This window comes from Halichoerus grypus, chromosome 11 (assembly GCF_964656455.1).
Source record: "Halichoerus grypus chromosome 11, mHalGry1.hap1.1, whole genome shotgun sequence".
Taxonomy (NCBI): Eukaryota; Metazoa; Chordata; class Mammalia; order Carnivora; family Phocidae; genus Halichoerus; species Halichoerus grypus.
In genome coordinates, this window is record NC_135722.1 from 14579583 (window position 1) to 14597887 (window position 18305).

General features: G+C 61.3%; 1 protein-coding gene across 1 annotated transcript; it reads left to right on the plus strand.

The window, feature by feature from the left end:
• The first annotated feature begins 397 nt into the window (after positions 1-397).
• Positions 398-17072, plus strand: MYBPC3 (myosin binding protein C3). The gene is made up of 33 exons (XM_078058027.1): positions 398-454; positions 1500-1766; positions 2292-2405; positions 2485-2577; positions 2666-2814; positions 3573-3690; positions 4157-4205; positions 4383-4412; positions 4579-4632; positions 5295-5309; positions 5515-5678; positions 5937-6069; positions 6455-6579; positions 6669-6774; positions 6874-7040; positions 7397-7562; positions 8299-8405; positions 8498-8527; positions 9857-9996; positions 10237-10317; positions 10949-11108; positions 11429-11533; positions 11623-11811; positions 13376-13510; positions 13670-13837; positions 14547-14635; positions 14772-14967; positions 15068-15207; positions 15431-15590; positions 15704-15840; positions 16127-16313; positions 16566-16603; positions 16755-17072. The coding sequence occupies exons 1-32, from the start codon at positions 430-432 to the stop codon at positions 16574-16576; spliced, it is 3810 nt and encodes a 1269-aa protein (XP_077914153.1). The 5' UTR covers positions 398-429; the 3' UTR covers positions 16577-16603; positions 16755-17072.
• Positions 17073-18305: the final 1233 nt, after the last annotated feature.

Consider the following 18305-nt stretch of genomic DNA (forward strand, 5'->3'; position numbering starts at 1 on the left):
CACCCCACTTTACGGATGAGGGAACTAAGGCACTGAGGTTAAGGAAGGGGCAGTGCTAGGACTCAGGGCGGCCTGGCCCCAGGATCTGTGCGTGTACCAATCCATCACACCATTTCCCTGTCAGATGGACATACAGACAGGCCGTGGGGTACCCCTGTGGCTCACCAAGGGTTGGGGGGGCAGAAGCTATCATATTGGGCTGGAGGGGGGAAGGGACGGAAGCTAGCAGGGAACAATGCGGCCCTGCCATCTCCCTGGAGAGCCTCGCTCTCTGGAATTTGTCTATATTTAGCAGGTGGCTGGGCAGGAGGCAGATAAGAAATCCTGAGGAGGGGGTGGGCCCCTTATATAGTGTGGGGGGACGGGTCCTGCTCAGATCCTCTTTGGGTGGCCTGTGTCTGCTCAGTTCCTGGTGTGACCTCTCTCAAGATGCCTGAGCCAGGGAAGAAGCCAGGTAGCTCCAGGCCTGGGGTTGGGGCTGGGTGTGGGGCAAGGAGGGCTGGGGCAGCTGCTATTGGGACGTAGGCCTCAGAGTGAGTTCCTGAGAGTGGGGGCTGTCTTCCGGGTCTTTTTCTGATTCTCAGTTTCTCCTTCCCATCCTTCTGGTAGAGTGAGGGCAAACCAGAGGACCCCTTCCCTGTCCCCATCCCATCTCTTCTGTAGCAAGATGAGGTCCGGGCTGGCCTTTTGGGAAAAGGCCGCCACAGGCAGGAGCCCAAGTTGAATCTATACTTGAGCCCGGCTTGCTGAATGCTCTTGAGCAGGCCCTTGCCCTCTCCCGGCCTCAGTTTCCCTATCTGTACAAGGAGGTACTGGGTTGGTTCTCTCCAGCTGTGAGATTCTCTGCTTTATGAGCCTGCACCCCCGTGGCCCCCACACCAGGCGTGACTCCCATGTTGAGGTAATGCAGTCCGTCTGTTCTAGGAGAGGGTGGTTAAGAGGCCCCTGATCCTGGGCCAAGGGCAGAGAAAGTCACAGCCCAGGGACCTTGTCCTGGCCTGTGCTCTTACCAAGGTCGGGCAGGGCAGGGATCCAGCCCCCCAGCCCCCAGCCCCTCCCAGGCCAGCTTTATCTCAGTTGCTGATTCTCAGCCTGAGGCCCTTGGAGAACAAATTTAGCCACATTCAAGTAGGCAGAGTACCTGCCCCTTGCTAAGGGCCCCGGATGGTGGGGGAGAGAGGGGGCTGGGCTTCTCCCGGCAGGGAGGGTGGGGTTTCCAGGCACACACCTAGCAAAATTCTTGTGTGGAGGTTAGGAACACAGCCCTGGCTCTCCTGCCTCCTGGCTGTGTGATCTTAGATAAGTCACTTAACCTCTCTGAACCTCAGTGTCCTCATCTGAGAAATGGGCATAATAATCGTGTCTGCTTCACAGAGCCACTGGAGCATTAAACGAGGTGACGCACTAAAGTGCTTATCGCCGGAGTTAGGAAGAGGGGGTGCGGGGGCGGGCTGCATGGGAAAGCCAGGGGCTCCTCAGCCTCCACGGGCCTGTCTCAGTCTCAGCCTTCAGCAAGAAGCCGAGGTCGGCGGAGGTGGCCGCCGGAAGCCCTGCCGTGTTCGAGGCCGAGACAGAGCGGTCGGGAGTAAAGGTGCACTGGCTGCGCGGGGGCAGCGACCTCCGTGCCGGGGACAAGTACGGCCTGGCAGCCGAGGGCACGAGGCACACTCTGACAGTGAGGGACGTGGGCCCTGCCGACCAGGGGCCCTACGCAGTCATCGCTGGCTCCTCCAAGGTCAAGTTTGACCTCAAGGTCGTAGAAGCCGGTAAGACCCTGGTCAGCCTTCCCTGAGGTTTGAGCTTCTGGGGGCAGCGCTGCCACGTCCCCATCGCCCAGGGTACAGGAAGTGCTTTTCTATTTTGGCTGTGCCATCTGCCAGGAACGCCCTTCTCCTCTTTTCTGCAGCAAGACCTCTCTGAAGGTCCCCATGTGCCTCCCTGGCCTGTTCCAGCCTTGGTGGAAGTAGGGGAAATTCAGGGATGACTAAGGCACAGTGGCCTCTGGACACCCGCTCACAGATGGGGACTTGGCGGCTGTGTGCTGGCGGGGAAGCCCTGGTTACTGGGGGTGTGGAGGGAGCCCCAGCCCAGCCTGGGGAAGGAGAGGAGGGACGGAGCTCAGAGCTGCTGGGGCAGACCCGCCAGGACGTGGGCACACAGTTTGCGAGGGGGAGAAGGCGAGACGCACACTGCTGATTTAATCAGCCCGCAGAGACGGAGGGGGACCAGGGACAAGAGGAGCGCTCTCTGGTGAGAAGCTGCTCCCCCACCCCTGCCCCTGCCCCTTCCAGTGAAGGCAGAGCCTGTGCCGAGCCCTGCTCCTGCCCCTGCTGAGGCTCCTGGGGCCCCCGGCGAAGCCCTGGCCTCAGCCACTGAGGAGAAAGGAGGCTCCCCGAGTCCTGAAGGTGAGAGGGGTGGTGCAGGGAGGGCCAGGGCCAGTGGATGGGGTGACCCAGGGCGGGTCTCAAAGGCCTCCGCTCACAGGGTCAAGCTCAGCAGTCCCTGATGGCTTGGGTGCCCCTGATGACCCCATCGGCCTCTTTGTGGTGAGGCCACAGGACGGCGAGGTGACCACAGGTGAGTGCGGGCTGCAGTACCCGGGGGTGGGGTGGGGAACCGGGCAGCAGGGCGCCCCCCAAGCCCAGCCTGGCGCCCCTCTCTGTAGGTGGCAGCATCACCTTCTCTGCACGTGTGGCTGGAGCCAGCCTCCTGAAGCCGCCCACGGTCAAGTGGTTCAAAGGCAAGTGGGTGGATCTGAGCAGCAAAGTGGGCCAGCACCTGCGGCTGCACAGCAGCTACGACCGGACCAGCAAGGTGGGGCCTGCGGGCCGAGGAGCCTCGGGGCGCGGGGCGGGCGGAGGGCACGGGGAGGCCTGGGGGTCACCCTGAGACTGAGGGCACACAGGAGGTGCAAGGAAGAAGCCTGGGGAGGCTGGAAAGCAGGTTGGGTGGCCAGGCGTACACGGGGAGGACGGGGAGGCCCAGGGGACCTATGGGACCTGGGGGCTTGCAGGGCATGATCATCTCAAGGGGGCGTAATAAAACTGCGGGGGGGGGGCATCAGCCAATGAGGATGTAAAGCCCCTGGATAGATGTGTATCAGAGCCCAAGCGGCCCTTCATTATACAGATGAAGATACCAAAGCTTGAGAGGTTGTTTTTGCTGGTCTGAGGTCTCTCAGAGCCAGGCCTCGAACCTGTGCTTTGACTCCCAGCTTCTGCTCCACCTCCCACTCTTCCACAGTCCTGGCCCAGGCAAATGGGCCTCTGGCAGGGCACGGCCAACATGTTCAGTTGCGTGGGTTGTGCACTGCACAAAAGTGCCTCATCTTAAGTGAATGTCGTTTGCCTTGTAGGCATCACAGATTTATATTTTATCACCACCCTGTGCCAGCAGATGGCAGTCATGTGTCTTGAAAAGGGGCTCCTTTTCCTGTTTACACAAAATCCTATGGGATAACTAAACCCGGAGGGCTGAGAAGGTTGGTGGCCATTAGCCACTCCCAGCCTCCTTTAGGAGTGAAGGGCCTCCTCTTCTGGTCCCTGGTCTCCCTTGACACCTCACCTCCACAGGTCTACCTGTTCGAGTTGCACATTACAGATGCCCAGGCTACCTCTGCGGGCGGCTACCGCTGTGAGGTGTCCACCAAGGACAAATTTGACAGCTGCAACTTCACTCTCACTGTCCACGGTGAGGGGAGCCTGGCGTCTGTCCTGGGCTCGGAGTCCCCTTGGGTCCTGTCCCCCATGTCTGCCCCCATGTCCCAACACGAAGGAGGGTACCTGGTCCTGCTCAGTGCAGCTCATACAGGCCCATGAAAGAAACCCATGGAGGCTTCCAGGGTTGGGGTGGGGTCTGACAGCCACGTCCAGCTCTCACCTGGGGTCTCAGTCATCATGGTGTCCCAGGCTCCTGGCACAGGTGGACAGGTGAAGGGTGAGCCCAGAGCTGAGTGGGAGATCAGCCACCTCTAAGGGACCGGGGACCATCAACTGCCCCATCAACCCCAGAAAGCCTCAGAATGTGGGGTCCCGGGGTAGACACCCACTCTCACGGGTCATGGATGGGCAGGTCTGTGCTACTCAGAGATCCCAGGGCTGGGCTTCTGGGATCCCTTGGAGCCCCTTCCCTGTCTCACCTCCCTCTCTGCACCCAGAGACCGTTGGTCCCGGAGACCTGGACCTCCGATCAGCATTCCGCCGCACGTGAGTGATTCTCTCTCCTCAGGGCCTGGGGGAGGCCAGCGCTGGAGTCTGAGGCCCCTCAGGGTCAGGGCTGGGAGTGATGTGGTGGGGGGATGTGGGGGACAGAGATGAAGTTGATAAGGATGGGGGACAGCAAGATCCCCTGGGCAGGTGAGGAACTTGTTCTAACCCCCACAGGAGCCTGGCTGGAAGTGGTCGGCGGGTCAGGTACCCCTCTCCCAGCCCCTACCTGTCCGGTACACACACCCCGGGGGGTCAGATGGATAGGGAGCCCCCATCCAGCCAGTGTCCCTTCCTCTCCCCACCCCCACCCCCACCCCAAACCCATTCCAGTTGGCTCCACTGCAGCCTTACTGGGGGTCCCTGTCCACAGTGACAGCCATGAGGATGCTGGAACTCTGGACTTCAGCTCACTGCTGAAGAAGAGGTGAGCCCCTGGGTAGCAGCTCCTGAGGCAGATGGGGAGGCCCCGGTTCAAATCCCGGCAATGCGGTTTTCTGACTGTGCGGCCGGGAGCCGGTTACTGAACTCTCGGAGCCGGTTTCCTAGTCTGTCAGCTGGGTGGGCCAGTCCTGGTGTTGGGAAGCGCAGAGGGCTCTGCAGACATTGTATCCTGTGAACTCACATCCTCACGGGGTCACCCACGGTCCCCGACACCTGAGTCTACGAGAGCTTACCTCAGTAGGCTCCGGGGACCCAGGGAGGCTGGGAATTGCTCCTGCAGTCCCTCCAACTGACTCTGTGTCCTCTCCCTCTCTCTCCCGGACCCTGCGTTATGGCGGATGCTGCTGCGGCCCAGAGAGTAAGCATCAGGCGGGGGCTTTGGGGAAGCAGGGTGCCGGCCGGGGCTGGGAGTCAGACGGTCCTGGGTGTGGATCCCCACTGACCAGGGCTCTGAGCTTCGGGTTCTCCCGATAGCCACCTGCCAGAGCTCAGGAGGGGCAAACAAGGCAATGTGTGCGGTGCAGTGTAAATGGAGGGGCAGGGGTGTGTGTGTGGGGACACGAGGGCCCATGGGCTGTGGCCCCAGGTCCGTGTGGGCAGGGGGCCCACGCCTCTAATGGTCCACTGCCTTTCTGCCCTGCGGAGCAGCAGTTTCCGGAGGTGAGTGCCCGATGAAGCCCGCACCCCTGTCACCCCCCCTTCCCCGGGACACCCCGTGCTGAACCTTAAGTCCAGTGCCAGCTCATGCTGCGCCACCAGAGGGGAAGGGGCAGAGGGGCGGGGCAGCTCCTTGGTCCTGGGCCCCAGGGGAGGGAGGGGTCCACGGGGTATCCCTTGAGGCCTCTCGGCCCGACTGCGGACGCAGGGACCCGAGGCTGGAGGCGCCAGCTGAGGAGGACGTGTGGGAGATCCTGCGGCAGGCATCCCCGTCCGAGTACGAGCGCATCGCCTTCCAGCACGGCATCACCGACCTGCGCGGCATGCTCAAGAGGCTCAAGGGCATGAAGCGGGATGAGAAGAAGAGCACAGGTGAGCTGGCGCCTGCCGTGCAAGAGGACGGGGCACGCTCGTTCGCACACACGGGCTGGGGTGGGGGGCGGGGGACAGTCCAGCTTAGCCCAGAGACACACAGCAGAGACCTGGAGAGAGAACGGGGGGCGGGGGGGGGGGAGGCGGGGGGGGGAGGCCAGGGCTCTCTGGCACAGCCACTGGCCACCACGGTGGGTGTGCGCCTTCTGGGGGAGCAGGGGCGGCGGAGTGGTGGGGGGCAATGACCGCGGTGCTCAGCCTTTCAGAAGAAGCTGGAGCCGGCCTACCAGGTGAGCAAGGGCCACAAGATCCGGCTGACCGTGGAGCTGGCCGACCCCGACGCCGAGGTCAAGTGGCTTAAGAATGGGCAAGAGATCCAGATGAGCGGCAGGTACGGTGGGGTTGGGGGGGTGGGAGCAGGCCCGGGAGCTCCGGGGGGGCCCTGGAGGCTCCCTAGCCTGCTCTCCCTGCCTCTCGCCGCCCATGTTCTCTATCTCTGCCCGGTTCCTGCCTGTCTCTCCCCATTTTCCTCTCTCTGGGTCTGATTTCCCATCTTCCTGTTTCTGCCTCTATTCTTGCTCTTTTTCCCTTCGTCTCGCTTCCTCTCATCGGGACGTTCCCGTGGCCCCTTCTACTCCACAGCAAGTAAGGCCCGGCTCCTGGGGGGAAGGCTTGGGGCAGGGGCACGGGGTCCCAACAGGGGGTTGGGCAGGGCACCCGGGGCCCAGGAGGTGAGTGATGGCTTTCCCCCCACTCTCCCGTGGCCCGGGGCGCAGGTACATCTTCGAGTCCATTGGTGCCAAGCGCACACTGACCATCAGCCAGTGCTCACTGGCGGACGACGCGGCCTACCAGTGCGTGGTGGGCGGTGAGAAGTGCAGCACGGAGCTCTTCGTCAAAGGTGGGCCTGGCCCCGGGACCCTGGGAGCCTGCGGCCCTGGGGGGCAGGGCTGCAGACGACCGGGCCGTCTCGTTCTGCCTACGTGACAGAGCCCCCCGTGCTGATCACTCGGCCCCTGGAAGACCAGCTGGTGATGGTGGGACAGCGCGTGGAGTTTGAGTGTGAAGTGTCCGAGGAGGGGGCCCAGGTCAAATGGTGAGTGCCGGGGGCATGGGGGCGTGGGCAGGGCTGGGGGTGCACACCGTGGGCCTCCCCGAAGGAGGCCACAGCACTTGCTGCCCGCCCACTGGCCAGGCTGAAGGATGGGGTGGAGCTGACCAGGGAGGAGACCTTCAAATACCGGTTCAAGAAGGACGGCCAGAGACACCACCTGATCATCAATGAGGCGACGCTGGAGGACGCCGGGCACTATGCGCTGCGCACCAGTGGGGGCCAGGCGCTGGCCGAGCTCATCGTGCAGGGTGAGGCCGCTCAGCCCCAGCGCCACCCCCGGCCGTGCACGGGAACCAGGCCCGCCCAGGCTGGAAGGCTGCGTGACCTTGGGACACTCACTCTGACACACTGAGCCTTACCTTTCTCATCTGTAGACGGCAGCTGCTGAGGTGGCGACCTCAGAGAGCACTGGGGGGTCAGATGGGCCTGGTTAGTGTCCCCCCCACCCTAGAGATTCCTTGTGTGCCCTGTACCACCGTCTGCACACACGCATCACACTCACGCATGCACACGTGTTTTCACGTGCCCACGTGATCGCCACAGGGATTCACGCCCACGCCCACACACACCCTCCCCGGCTCACTGGCTCTGCCCCGCCCCCCAGAGAAAAAGCTAGAGGTGTACCAGAGCATCGCGGACCTGACGGTGGGCGCGAAGGACCAGGCGGTGTTCAAGTGTGAGGTGTCCGACGAGAACGTGCGGGGCGTGTGGCTGAAGAACGGGAAGGAGCTGGTGCCCGACAGCCGCATAAAGGTGTCCCACATTGGGCGGTGAGTGTGCAGGGCTCAGCCCCATCGCAGAGGGGGGCAGGCAGATGGGGGGGAGACTCTGAGACGGAGACAGGCAGAGAGACAGAGGCAGAAACAGAAAAGCAGACAGACAGAGACAGAGACTGAGATAGAGACACATAGAGACAGGGAAAAACAGAGACATAGAAAGAGAGAGATAGAGACAGAGAGACAGAGATGGACAGAAAGAGAGACAGACACAGGACAGAAACTGAGATAGACAAAGAGAGAGAGACAGAGACAGAGAGACGGAAGCATACAGAAGGGAGTCCTGCAGAGGCCGAGGACAGAGATAAGAGAAGCAGTGAGAGAGACAGACAGGCTGGGAGCCCCCCGGCCCCCGGCCCCCAGCTCATGACCAGGGCAGGGCAGGAGGCCACCCGGAGGCCAGCTCTGGCCAGGGGCCCTAACTGTCTCCCACTCTCTTACTCATGCCTCGAGCATCTGGGCTGGCCCGTGCTGGGCCCAAGGTCACAGAGATTAGTGAGACCAGCCCCTGCTCAGTCTCCAAGGGCCCAGCCAAGGGGCACTTGTAGATTGTCTACCTCTGAAAACAAGTGAGGGACTGGAAAGTCAAAAATAGAGAAAGAAAGCATTTAAAATACCAGACCACCACTGAGCTAGGGGTGGGGCAAGGGCCCTTGGAGCCCTGACTATGGTAAGGCTGCTGGGGGGTGGGTGGCCCAGGGGGGTCCCCTGAGCCACCACTTTTCTGCAGGGTCCACAAACTGACCATTGACGACGTCACGCCTGCGGACGAGGCTGACTACAGCTTTGTGCCCGAGGGCTTTGCCTGCAACCTGTCGGCCAAGCTCCATCTCATGGGTGAGCTGGCACCCGGCCGGGGTGGGGGCCCCGTTGCTGGGCTCTGCCTTCGCCCCCCTGCCCCGTGCCACTTGCTCATCCTTCTTTTGCAGAGGTCAAGATCGACTTCGTGCCCAGGCAGGGTGAGTGTTGGGACCACGTCCCTGTGCCCCCCTCCACCCATGTCCCCCTCCAGTCCCAAGCAGAAGGAAGAGCAAGGAACCTGGAGTGGGGACCCCAAGACCCAGCCCCAGCTCTACCACTCACAACTATGGGCCAGTTATAATCTCTAGAAACCTCAGTTTCCTCATCTCTAAAGTGGGAATCCTGATAGGTCCTCCTCCATGGCGGGCAGGAAAGATGAGATGAGAAGATGTGAGACTTCATTATTAAATCTTTTCTGCCTTTATTTTTTTTTAATTATTTGTTTTTAGAGTGGGGAGGGGCAGAGGGTGAGGGAGAGAGAGAATCTTAAGCAGGCTCCACACCCTGCCCAGAGCCCGACTCAGGGCTCCATCTCACAACCATGAGATCATGAACCGAAAGCAGGAGTCCGGATGCTCAGTGGACTGAGCCACCCAGGTGCCCCAAATCTTTTCTGCTTTTAGAAGTACCCCTGCTGCTTGTAGATTAAACATCTATCAGGCATTCTAGAGTCCTAACTTCAGGAGAATAGTCCAGGCTGAGGCATGCTCTAGGTCAGTGCTTTCCAAACTAAGTTCACTGCCTAGGCCACTCCATTTTAAAAGGGGTTCCATGGTGAAGTAAGTTTGGGAAGCACTGAACCTTGCTCCACCTCTTGCTGATTCAGAAACTGTATTAGCATGTCAAAGGCTCTAGAAAATCCCGTGGTAAAGAAATGTGCTAAACTGTGTTTTAATCCAGGGTTTCCTACTTGATTTGACCATGGAAACGTCCTTCTTCTTTTTTCTGGCGGGACATTGGTGTTCCCTCTAAACACAGTGTGAGAAATGCTTAGGCGACCTAGCGTTACAGACCTCCCAGGGAACTTCCTGGGGGGAGGGGGGAATGGAAACGTTCTAGGTCTTTTTTTTTTTTTTTTTTTTTTTTTAATTTTTTAAGGTTTTATTTATTTATTTGACAGAGAGAGACACAGCGAGAGCAGGATCACAAGCAGGGGGAGAGGGAGAGGGAGAAACAGGCTTCCCACTGAGCAGGGAGCCCGATGCGGGGCTCGATCCCAGGACCCTGGGATCATGACCTGAGCCGAAGGCAGATGCTTAACGACTGAGCCACCCAGGCACCCTGGAAACGTTCTAGGTCTTGATGGAGGGCTGGTTGCTCCCGTGTACACATTTGCCAAAACTCGTCAAGCTGTGTGCTCAAATGTTGGCATTTTATTATGTGTAAATTATGCCTCAGAGTGATTTAAAAACAACCAGGGACACGTGCTCCTTCCAGTCTCCCCCTCTGTCATGGGCCTTTCTCTGACCTACGCCATCCCCGCCCAGAACCTCCCAAGATCCACCTGGACTGCCCGGGCCGCAAGCCGGACACCATTGTGGTTGTGGCTGGGAACAAGCTACGCCTGGATGTCCCCATCTCCGGGGACCCTGCGCCCACTGTGATTTGGCAGAAGACCATCACACAGGTACTCCCTCCTCCACGTCCCCATCTGTCAAATGGGCGCGTGGGACTGCCCGTCCCCGACCCACGTGGGGGTACAACCTATAGCCTGTCACTGACGCTCAGGGGCCAGGGGGGTGGGTGAGGTGGGCAGCAGAGTGGGGGTGGGGCAAAGGGGGGACAGAGGCGCCCCTGGGCAGGGATTCTCTCTGGGCTGAGTCAACCCCTGTATCCCCCCCCCACTTCCCTCCTGCTCTGTTCCCAGAAAAACAAGGTCCCGGCAGGGCCAGCCCCCGATGCCCCGGGGGCTGCAGGTGCCAGTGACGAGTGGGTGTTTGACAGGAAGGTGAGTGCGGCTGACGGTGGGCTCGAGCTCGTTGGCCTTCCGTCCTCTTCTGCCTACACGGTCTCCACCCTTCAGTGAGGTCTCCGTGAAGGCGCCACATCTGGCTAGCTGTGCTCCTGCCCCGGGCACGGTCGCCGTGGGACGCCCGTACCTCAGTCGGGCAAAGTCCCCTTAACATCGCTAGGACGCCCTCCTGACGGGGCTGTTCCCTGGCTCCCAGCTTCCCCACCAGGGAGTGGGGTTCCCTGCACGACCAGCTGCCTGGGCACCACTCAAGTCAGCTTTTCCGGGCACCATCGGCTCCTCCACCCACCTGAGAACTTTCAGGATCCCCAGCTCTGTAAGGTCATGTGATTCCCATTCAGCAGATGAGAAAACTGAGGCACAGAGAGAGAAGTTCCACGACAGAGCTAGAGCTAGAGCCCAAGACCCTCGCCCCAGTGCTTTGCCCCCCGCAGGCACGAAATCAAGGTTTTGGGACTAGGCGCTCACATGAGAGGTCTCCACTCAGGCTGCGTCTGCTCCCCGGACCCTGCTCTGAGCTCTGATCCTACCTCGGGCCACCGCAGAGGCTGTCGAAGCCGGTGGGGTCCGACTGGGGCCCTTCTCCCCAAGCTCCCCTCCCCCCCAGCTGCTGTGTGAGACCGAGGGCCGGGTCCGCGTGGAGACCACCAAGGACCGTAGCATCTTCACTGTTGAGGGGGCAGAGAAGGAAGATGAGGGTGTCTACATTGTCACGGTGAAGAACCCTGTGGGCGAGGACCAGGTCAACCTCACAGTCAAGGTCATCGGTGAGGCTGGCTGGCCCAGGGCCAAGAGGGAAGACAGAGGGGCAACCAGGGAGGGCCCATCCGTTCACTCGTTTAGTCGTTTGACAAACATCACAGGGCGTGCTCTCAGCTCCGTGGAGAGGATTGGGATTAGGGTGAATATGGGCAGTGGGGAACCATAAAGCGTTGATCACAGGCTGGTGACTTGATCAGAGCCGCATTCTAGAAATGTCCATGGGGTGGTGGAGGCAGGCTCTAGCTGTTGGTTGGGGTAGTGAGAGAACTAGCAGCATTGGCCCTGGGCCCGGGCAGGGCTGATGTGGGTCCACCCCCCGCCCCAGATGTGCCAGATGCCCCGGCAGCCCCCAAGATCAGCAATGTGGGTGAGGACTCCTGCACGGTGCAGTGGGAACCACCTGCCTATGACGGTGGCCAGCCGGTCCTGGGTGAGTGGAGGGCACGGGGATAGAGCCCAAGGGCCGGGGTGTGGGGGTGTCTGGGCCCCAGGCTGGAGCTCCTGCCTCCCCTCCATCAGGCTACATCCTGGAGCGCAAGAAGAAGAAGAGCTACCGGTGGATGCGGCTGAACTTTGACCTGCTGCGGGAGCTGAGCCACGAGGCCCGGCGCATGATCGAGGGCGTGGTGTATGAGATGCGGGTCTACGCAGTCAACACCATCGGCATGTCCAGGCCCAGCCCTGCCTCCCAGCCCTTCATGCCGATCGGTGAGGCTGCCTGGCCTGGCACTGCCCCTCGCCCCCCGGTCCGCGGCTGCGCTGTGGGTGGCCACCACACTAGGCATTTACATCATGGTCCCCTTTAAGCCTCAGCAGGGGACAGTCCTCTTCATTTCACAGATGAAGGAAGGGGGTTCCCAGAAGTTAAATGACTTGCGCAACGTCACCTAGCTGGTAGGGGTGGAACCGAGACTCACACCACTCTGACTGTTGGTGCCTCTCGGGCCTCACTTTCCACATCTTTAAAATGGGGATGATGACAATATCTACTCTATGGAACTGCTGTTAGGATGGCACACAGCAGGTGCTCAATAAATGTTAGTGGTCCCCTCTTCCCCGTTCCCTTCAACCAGGGTTTGTCATATATGGGACAGAGTGAGGGCACTGGCTGCCTGGGGGGTCCAAGGGGCTTGGGTCTGTGGAAAGGACCCTGGACTGGACTCGGAGATGGAGTTTGCAGAGTCGGCTCCATCACCCCGGGGAGGACCATCTGGGGTCACGGGGGTCGAGAGGGAGGAACAGACGCTGAGGGTGTGCCAGGCTCTTGAGCACAGCTGTTCCTACCAGGACACGACAGGGGGTGGGGCAGCTGTCGGGGGCAGAGGCAGGCGCCCCCTTCTGGCCCTAGGAGGGGGCACAGCTTGCAGCAAGGAGGGGGGTGCCGTGGGGAGAAGGCTCCAGGCCTCTCTCTTTAGGGACTGACTCCCAGTTTGCTGAACTCTTAGCTCGTCTAACCATACAGCGCCAGGAGACTCCCTGTTTTAGGCCGGTTTTTCCTTAAATGCTCCATTTATAGCATTTCCTCCGTTGTTGGACGGAAGTGGCTCTTTGTAAGCACGTTTGCGTTCTTTGGGGTATCTTTTCCTATTCAGAGCTCTCTTCTGTGTTGCTGTTGCTGTTCGTTTGTTTTTAAGCCTATCTAGAGACATGCCTTTTCACAGAGCTGAAATATTTCTGACAGAGCTTGGAAGCCAGACAACGGGGAAAGTGTCCCTGTGTGACCAGTGGCCGGTCGAGGGTCCGGGTCACAGCCCTTCGGTTTTCTGGGTGGTGCCGGCCCACCCGGACCCCTCTCTGACTCGCCCTCTGCCCAGGCCCCCGAGGGAGCCCACCCGGACCCCTCTCTGACTCGCCCTCTGCCCAGGCCCCCCGAGGGAGCCCACCCGGACCCCTCTCTGACTCGCCCTCTGCCCAGGCCCCCCGAGGGAGCCCACCCGGACCCCTCTCTGACTCGCCCTCTGCCCAGGCCCCCCGAGGGAGCCCACCCGGACCCCTCTCTGACTCGCCCTCTGCCCAGGCCCCCCGAGGGAGCCCACCCGGACCCCTCTCTGACTCGCCCTCTGCCCAGGCCCCCCGAGGGAGCCCACCCGGACCCCTCTCTGACTCGCCCTCTGCCCAGGCCCCCCGAGGGAGCCCACCCGGACCCCTCTCTGACTCGCCCTCTGCCCAGGCCCCCCGAGGGAGCCCACCCAGACCCCTCTCTGACTCGCCCTCTGCCCAGGCCCCCCGAGGGAGCCCACCCAGACCCCTCTCTGACTCGCCCTCTGCCTAGGCCCCCCGAGTGAGCCCACCCACCTGGCGGTGGAGGATGTGTCCGCCACCACCGTCTCCCTCAAGTGGCGGCCGCCAGAGCGCGTGGGAGCCGGAGGCCTGGACGGCTACAGCGTGGAGTGCTGCCGGGAGGGCTGTGAGTGCCCCGGCCCTGGGCCTCCCCGCCAGCACCCTCCTCTGAACCAGCCTCCGGGCCAGGCACCTGTCACCCCGCTGGGCCCCAGACAGCCCCGGGAGGGTGCTCAGCGGGGTGGGCTGTTGAGGCTGACGCTTCCCGTGGGCTTCCCCCCGCCAGGCTCGGAGTGGGTGGCCGCCCTGCAGGGGCTGACAGAGCGCACCTCGATGCTGGTGAAGGACCTGCCCACCGGGGCCCGGCTGCTCTTCCGTGTGCGCGCCCACAACATGGCAGGGCCTGGAGCCCCCGTCACCACCAAGGAGCCCGTGACGGTGCAGGAGATACTGCGTGAGTGGCCCTGTGCAGTCACAGGGCAGACCTGCCACAGGTGCCCTGGTCCTTGGGGTCAGTGGAAGGGGGCACATCCAGGGAGCCCCTGCTGGGAAAAGGGACCGAACGCTGTGCAGGGAGAGGAGGGTCGGAGGCTTTATTCGTGCCCCAGGCCCAGGGCAAATATTTGGAGAGGGCTCCCTGAGTTTTTCCGGGACAGGGTTCTGGGACAGGGAACGTGGAGGTCATTACACCATTGTCTTTGAGCTCTGTTCTATGAGCCTCTCAGTTCCACAGGTATTGTCCCTGTGCTCATGACTCAGCGTCAGATTGGCCCATCTGGGATCCACTTCCCATTCTTCTATTCCCAGCAGAGGATCAATTATGTAAAGATTGGAAAGAGGCAGCAGACCGGTGGAAATAGCCTGAGGGATAGGGTAGAGACCAAAACCCTACATTTGCATCCTGGCCTGTGACTTGCTAGCTGTGTGACCTCGAACCCGTTGCTCACCCTCTCTGATCCCTGCCTCTCAGAGCGGTGTGGTGAGGCTGAGGTGGAAGCAGGGATTTTGTAGATGATCTGGGGCCGGGACTGGGGCTGGGGGAGCTAAAGGAGGGGCGTTTTCCTTAGCTGCAGCCTTCTGGCTCCGCCTCCGGAGGGGAGGAGCTGTGGCGCTCCTCGGGGCGGAGCTTTCCCCTTGCTGAGCCGCCCACTTGGCACCCACAGAGCGGCCACGGCTCCAGTTGCCCAGGCACCTGCGCCAGACCATCCAGAGAAAGGTTGGGGAGCCCGTGAACCTCCTCATTCCTTTCCAGGTAGGGCCAGCCACCCTCGCTGTCCCCCCACCACGTGTCATCTATGCCTAGCAGGGAGATGTGTCTCGGGGCTGACCAGACCCTGAAATGCCACCCAGTCGTGCCAGGCTCGGGGGTGAGCTGTCCCTCCCCACAGGGCAAGCCCCGGCCTCAGGTGACCTGGACCAAAGAGGGGCAGCCCCTGGCAGGTGAGGAGGTGAGCATCCGCAACAGCCCCACAGACACCATCCTGTTCATCCGGGCTGCTCGCCGGGCCCACTCTGGCACCTACCAGGTGATGCTGCGAATTGAGAACATGGAGGACAAGGCCACGCTGGTCCTGCAGATCGTTGGTGCGTGGTGCTGGGGCCCCTCCTCTGGGATGCCCGGAGCCCCCACAGAAGGTGGCGGGCCAGGTCAGGAGGTGTGTTCCAGCTGGGCTCTCTCCTGCAGACAAGCCAAGCCCTCCCCAGGATATTCGGGTCATTGAAGCATGGGGTTTCAACGTGGCTCTGGAGTGGAAGCCACCCCAAGATGATGGCAACACAGAGATCTGGGGGTACACGGTACAGAAAGCTGACAAGAAGACCATGGTGAGCCTGGGGTCCTGGGCCCCCCATATATACCCTCCTTAGGGCCAGGCAGACCTGGCCCCAGCTCCCGCCTCAGTCGTTAGAATGGGTCTGCTGCTCATCCTCCCTCTCTGACCTGGTTCCCTCCACAGTTGGGGTGCAGACACCAGGGGTACCCAGAAGAGGTCCCTGGCAGATAGTAGGGCCAGCCCCCAGAGAGCCCCCCTTTCCTCCACACCCCCAGGAGTGGTTCACCGTCTTGGAGCATTACCGCCGTACTCACTGCGTGGTGTCAGAGCTCATCATTGGTAATGGCTACTACTTCCGGGTCTTCAGCCATAACATGGTGGGACCCAGTGACAAAGCCGCCACCACCAAGGAGCCTGTGTTTATCCCCAAACCAGGTGCTGTACCTTTACTCCCACCCCCAGCAGGAGCCGGGGCAGGGAGGCGGTGGGAGCAGGGAGGGGGCCGAGTGTGGGGTGACACTCTTGGTACAAAGTCCTATCACCAACAGGCATCACGTATGAGCCCCCCAGCTATAAGGCCCTGGACTTCTCTGAGGCCCCGAGCTTCACCCGCCCCCTGGTGAGCCGCTCAGTCATCGCCGGCTACAATGCTACCCTCTGCTGTGCTGTCCGGGGTAGCCCCAAGGTACAGAGCTTGGGGTCCCGGGCCAGGCCGACTCAGGAGGCAGGGTTCAGAGGCTCCAACCACCAGCGGTCCTCTCCCCAGCCTTTCCCTGCGTTCTGTCCCACGGGGCTCAGGGCCGGGCGCCTCTGCCTGAAGAGGGCCTTGGCAGTCTCCATCGGCTCCCTGTTCATTCCCTGCTTGGGTATCGTGTGGACTCCAGTGCGAGCCCCTAGAATAGAAACAGGTTCCCGCGAGGTCTCCTGTCAACCTGAGATGGTCTCCCTTCCTCCCGTTACCTGACGTATAGCCCAAGATTTCCTGGTTCAAGAACGGCCTGGACCTGAGGCAAGATGCCCGCTTCCGCATGTTCAGCAAGCAGGGAGTGTTGACCCTGGAGATTAGAAAGCCCTGCCCCTTTGACGGGGGCATCTACGTCTGTAGGGCCACCAACTTACAAGGCGAGGCACAGTGTGAGTGCCGCCTAGAAGTACGAGGTGAGGAGCCCACGGGACCAGGGTCCGGGGTGGTGGAGAAGGCAGGGAACCAGCTGGGACCCTGCTGGCCTGGCCCACGCAGCTGCTCTGGCTGAAAGAGCAATGACCCTGTCGTGTCCAACGTGGGCATTGGTTTCTGGGCTCCGCTGCCACAGCTGCCCCCTCGGCCTCCCAGGAGGCTGGCGGGGGGAGGACGTGCAAGGTGCTGGGAGAGGGAACACACGTGTGGCATGGCCTCCTTCTCCCCTGCAGTGCCTCAGTGACCCAGCTGGCTCCCCGGAGACGGCCAGGTATGTCCTCCAAGCCATCCCGACGCCCCCGGCCCGAGTCAGAGGCCGAGCCCTGGTCCTCGGTTCGGGGGCAGCCATCAGGAAACAGAGGTGCAGGCGCCTCTTCCCAGGGTTTCAGTCAAGTGCATTCACAAGGGAACCCGTGTTACAGGCGCTGCAGGATGCCGGCCCGTGTCCCGGGAGCCTGGAAGGACGCTGCACAGGCCGCCTTCCTGCTGTTGGATGTGTGTGCTCAAGTGTGTATCCGGGGGCTGGGCTGGGGGAGCGTCAGGATGGCAGGGCCGTGAAGACGAGCAGGCCTGGGGCTCGCACAGACCGAACCACCTGAGCTCCCCCTGGAAGCTCTCAGGACTTTGGGGCAGAAAGTTGGTGGGCTCAGGAGATGGTGGCTGGGGACAGGCCTTTCTGGCCTGCCGCGTGTTCCCACAGGGTAAGGGCAATAAAAGACGACTGCAGTCAGAGAGCCGGCTCTTCTTGTCCGATGTGTTTGTTTTCACAAAAAGCCCAGGGAAAGACACTTGACCTTCCGAGCAAACTGAGGCAGGTATTCTGTCTCCCGGGTGAGAGGGGAATCCTAAATCCACAAGACACTAGAAGAAACCTCCGTCTTCCCCCACCGCACAAGTTCTTCCAGTGAGGAAAGCAAGGGGCAGTGACGGAGGGGGTGTATTAGCAGCAGAGCTGACACCCAAGGCTCTCCCGCCTGCTCCCCCGTGCTCTGTACGCTCTTTGTCCTGCTGACCTATGCTCACAGCAGCCTGGACGCGGGGCGGAGCTGAACTTCAGTGTGGCTCTGGGCCCATAAGGCCTGGAATGGAGCTGCCCCAGGCTGCCTTGGGGTTCCAGTGCGTAAGAAGCCCACGGCCCTTCCACACCTGTTTCCCAGTAGGAGAGGGCAGTCCTGTCCAGCACAAGATACTGGGAAACAGGGCCCTCCTCTGCTCTTCCTTCCCCCATGGGAGCCTAAATCCAGTCATCAGTTTACTTTTGGGAAGAGGAAGCCAACGGGTCTCAGAGGTGCCCTAACAGAATGTGGATGGTCTTGGGGCGCCTGGGTGGCTCAGTCGGTTAAGCATCGGACTCTTGATTTTGGCTCAGGTCAGGATCTGAGGGTCATGAGATCGAGCCCTGCATGGGGCTCCACGCTGGGTGTGGAGCCTGCTTAAGATTCTCCTCCCCTCCCCCACTGCCCCTGCACTGCTCTCTCTCAAAAAAAGAAAAGAAAAAAATAAGCGGATGGTCTTTCTTGTCCTAGGGAGTGCCAGAGGTTTCCCCATGGCATAGAAAAAGACAATTCCAGGAAGCCTGGTCCTAGGGTTGCTTCTGTCCGAGTTCTACCCAACCCAAGGCACTGCTGGCCAAGAGCTCAGAGCCCGGGGCTGCAGGCCCTGTCCAAGTCACACCCTGAGTCACATCCCCTCTCTGGACCCGCCTGTGAGGGGCAAGGGGAGCCTTGGTTTTTCCCTCACTGCTACGTGACTCTGCTCAGGTGTCTTAGCCGGGTTTAGCTGCTTCCTCTGGTGGCCAGTTCTCAGCTCAGCAGCCCCCTGCAGGGCTAGGGGGCAGAGGGCAGGAAGCCCTCCCCAACCTCTCCCTGGGCGTCCAGGAAGCCAGGTGAGGGGCACTGCTGGGTCAGTGGGGTGGGAGGCTGGGCCTCCAGCACGCCAGGACTCGGAGGACCATGATCTCCTCTCTCCTGCTA

Coding starts and splice junctions, on each gene's coding strand:
- MYBPC3 (XM_078058027.1), top strand. CDS start 430: ATGCCTGAGCCAGGGAAGAAGCCAG. Junction 7,041..7,396: donor GGCCGAGCTCATCGTGCAGG/GTGAGGCCGCTC, acceptor CCCGCCCCCCAG/AGAAAAAGCTAGAGGTGTAC. Junction 13,838..14,546: donor GACGGTGCAGGAGATACTGC/GTGAGTGGCCCT, acceptor TGGCACCCACAG/AGCGGCCACGGCTCCAGTTG.